This window comes from Phacochoerus africanus, chromosome 9, assembly GCF_016906955.1.
Source record: "Phacochoerus africanus isolate WHEZ1 chromosome 9, ROS_Pafr_v1, whole genome shotgun sequence".
Lineage (NCBI taxonomy): Eukaryota > Metazoa > Chordata > Mammalia > Artiodactyla > Suidae > Phacochoerus > Phacochoerus africanus.
In genome coordinates, this window is record NC_062552.1 from 126,336,237 (window position 1) to 126,338,605 (window position 2,369).

The 2,369-nt window shown below is 59.0% G+C and overlaps 1 protein-coding gene across 1 annotated transcript; it reads left to right on the top strand.

Moving 5' to 3' along the window:
* The first annotated feature begins 767 nt into the window (after positions 1–767).
* On the top strand, positions 768–2,057 carry LOC125136235 (ras-related protein Rap-2a-like). Its single transcript, XM_047796927.1, has one exon. The coding sequence runs from the start codon at positions 826–828 to the stop codon at positions 1,426–1,428; it is 603 nt and encodes a 200-aa protein (XP_047652883.1). The 5' UTR covers positions 768–825; the 3' UTR covers positions 1,429–2,057.
* The last annotated feature ends 312 nt before the right edge of the window (positions 2,058–2,369 follow it).

A 2,369-nucleotide genomic window follows, 5' to 3' on the forward strand; every position in this document is an offset into this window, starting at 1 on the left:
AAAGCCCCGGGGCCCTGGGCTTTCCCGGTTCTTGCCTGCTCCTGGGTGAATGGGAACCGCTTCCATCGTCGCAGCTGGGATGGCGAGTCGTGCGGCCACTGCTCTTAGATGTGGAGGCAGAAGAGGACGCCGAGGAGCGTGGGAGGGGCTGTGATTCTCCAAAGCTCCCCTGGGCCCTGCTCAGTGACAAGCGGCAGGGCATGAGGAAGCCTGGGCACAGCATGGGCGCCGGGAAGCAGGAACTCGGCCCCCTCGGCCTGAAGCTCCGTGGCAGGTCGCCCCTTGCCTGGGGTCCTCCGTGCCTGGAGGGGGGCTCCGGCGGCGCAGCCCTGCCAGGCCTGACCTTGAGCGAGGCCAGCCTGGCTTCCGGCCACGAGACTGGATCTGAAATGGTGGAGAAATCCTGCTATTTCCCGGTTGACGTGGAAGGCATCAGGTTACCTTCTGGCCCCGCAGACAGAAGGGGCTCTCCTAGGAAGGGGGAGCAGGGAGCGGGGACGGACTGAGGGGCGCCGGCAGGCCGTCGGCGGGATACCTGGGACAGGAGCTGAGCCTGGGCAGCTCGAGGGGAGGCCTGGGGCGCGGGGCTGGTGGGGAAGGAGGGCTGGTGCGGGGCCGGGGCAGACGCTGCGGACGCCCACCCCTGCGGGCGCGGGAGCCGCCGCGCGGGCCCCGGCCCCCCCCCCCCCCCGGCCTCCGCGTAGCCCCGCCCCCGCCCCGCCCCTCGCCCCCCGCCCCGCGGCGGCCCCGGCAGCCCGGCCCCCGCCTCCGCGCGCCATTCCTCCGCGTCCTCCGGCAGCGCGTCCCGCCTGCCGCGCCTCGGCCATGGCGGGCCTGGGGCCGCGACCCGCCAAGGGCTACCGGGTGGTGCTGCTCGGGAGCGTGGCCGTGGGCAAGACGGCCCTCGCCACGCAGTTCGCCTGCGGCAGATTCCCCGAGCAGTGTGAGCCGTCGGTGGAGGAGCTCTTCAGCAAAGTGATCGAGGTGAACGCGGCGCCCGCCCTGCTGGAGATCGTGGACACCGTGGGCGCCGAGCACCTGGTCACCCTCAAGGACCTGTACATCAAGAACAGCGACGGCTTCGTGGTGCTCTACAGCGTGTGCAGCGAGGCCTCGTTCGAGGCCGTGCGGCCGCTGCGGGAGCGCATGGGCCGGCTGCGGGGGCCCAAGGCCGTGCCGCTGGTGCTGGTGGGCACCAAGGCCGACCTGGACGCCCAGCGCCAGGTGCTGACGGCGCAGGGCCGCGCGCTGGCCCGCGAGTGGCGGTGCCCGTTCCTGGAGGTCACGGCCAAGAGCAAACTGATGGTGGACCAGGTGTTCACGCAGGTGGTGCGCGAGATGGAGGCCCTGGCCCCGCCCGAGGAGGAGGCTCCGGTCGTCCCCGCGAACGTCCAGGAGACGTGGCCGTCGGAAAGATTCATCGGCTGATGCGCCACGGCTCGCGTTCCGTGCGTCTCTCGCTGTCGTGATTTCTGAAGCTCAGTATTCCGACTCTGCCATTTTCAAGAGTTATCTGGCTGTAAACAAACGGTTACTTCTGTACACGGACTCAAATCCCTGCTTCAAACTGTCCACAGAGCTTCCGAAATATTTGTCGAAAACTTTGCAACCGTATTTACCTTTCGACAGTGCTGGAAGAAGACACCAAAAATCGATTTTTTTTTTTTTTCCCTGTGGGGAAAGAGTACTATGTCTTCAATTGGAATGTGTTACTGGGATTTTCTTTTTATAATTAACACCTTTGAATGTCATCCGACATTTGAAGTTGATTGAGGAACACGAACTCAAGTTTAAGCTTTGGATTCCCTGCGCTCTCATGTGTTCCTTTCTCAGTTACAGGCTTGAACTGCAGTAGTAATATTTTCCTCTGCGCGTATTTCTAAATATAGTTATGACATACGTAGCCTTGGTCTGAAAGGGATATTGTACACCCTGGGAGGGGCAAAATCAACTCTGCTCAGGCAAAGAGCTCAACTCTGCCTTCGGTTTTGTAATTGACATCGAGTTGATTTCTGCAGCTGTAAATTGACTAAAAATAAAATGACTTTAGAAGGTGATAGTTTTTAATCTTTGTCTTTCTAGAACCTAGAGCTACAATTCCATATACTCTATCTCTGCTTTTCAGTTATTTTCCAGGGAAAACGGCCCCATTTGATTTTTGTGGCTTGGAGTCAGCTATGTCCTCTGAATACCTGCCTAGTTTGACACGGGTACTGAAACTGAAACAAAACATGAATCTTTTTGTATAGTTCTTGCATAACAGTACAAGAAGTTTTCCTTGCGCTGGTTTAAAAATATTATTGTTTTATAAATGTAAAGATTGTTCTTTGAGTTGCTTGTGTTTCTTTGCACAAGTTAGTTTTACCTCA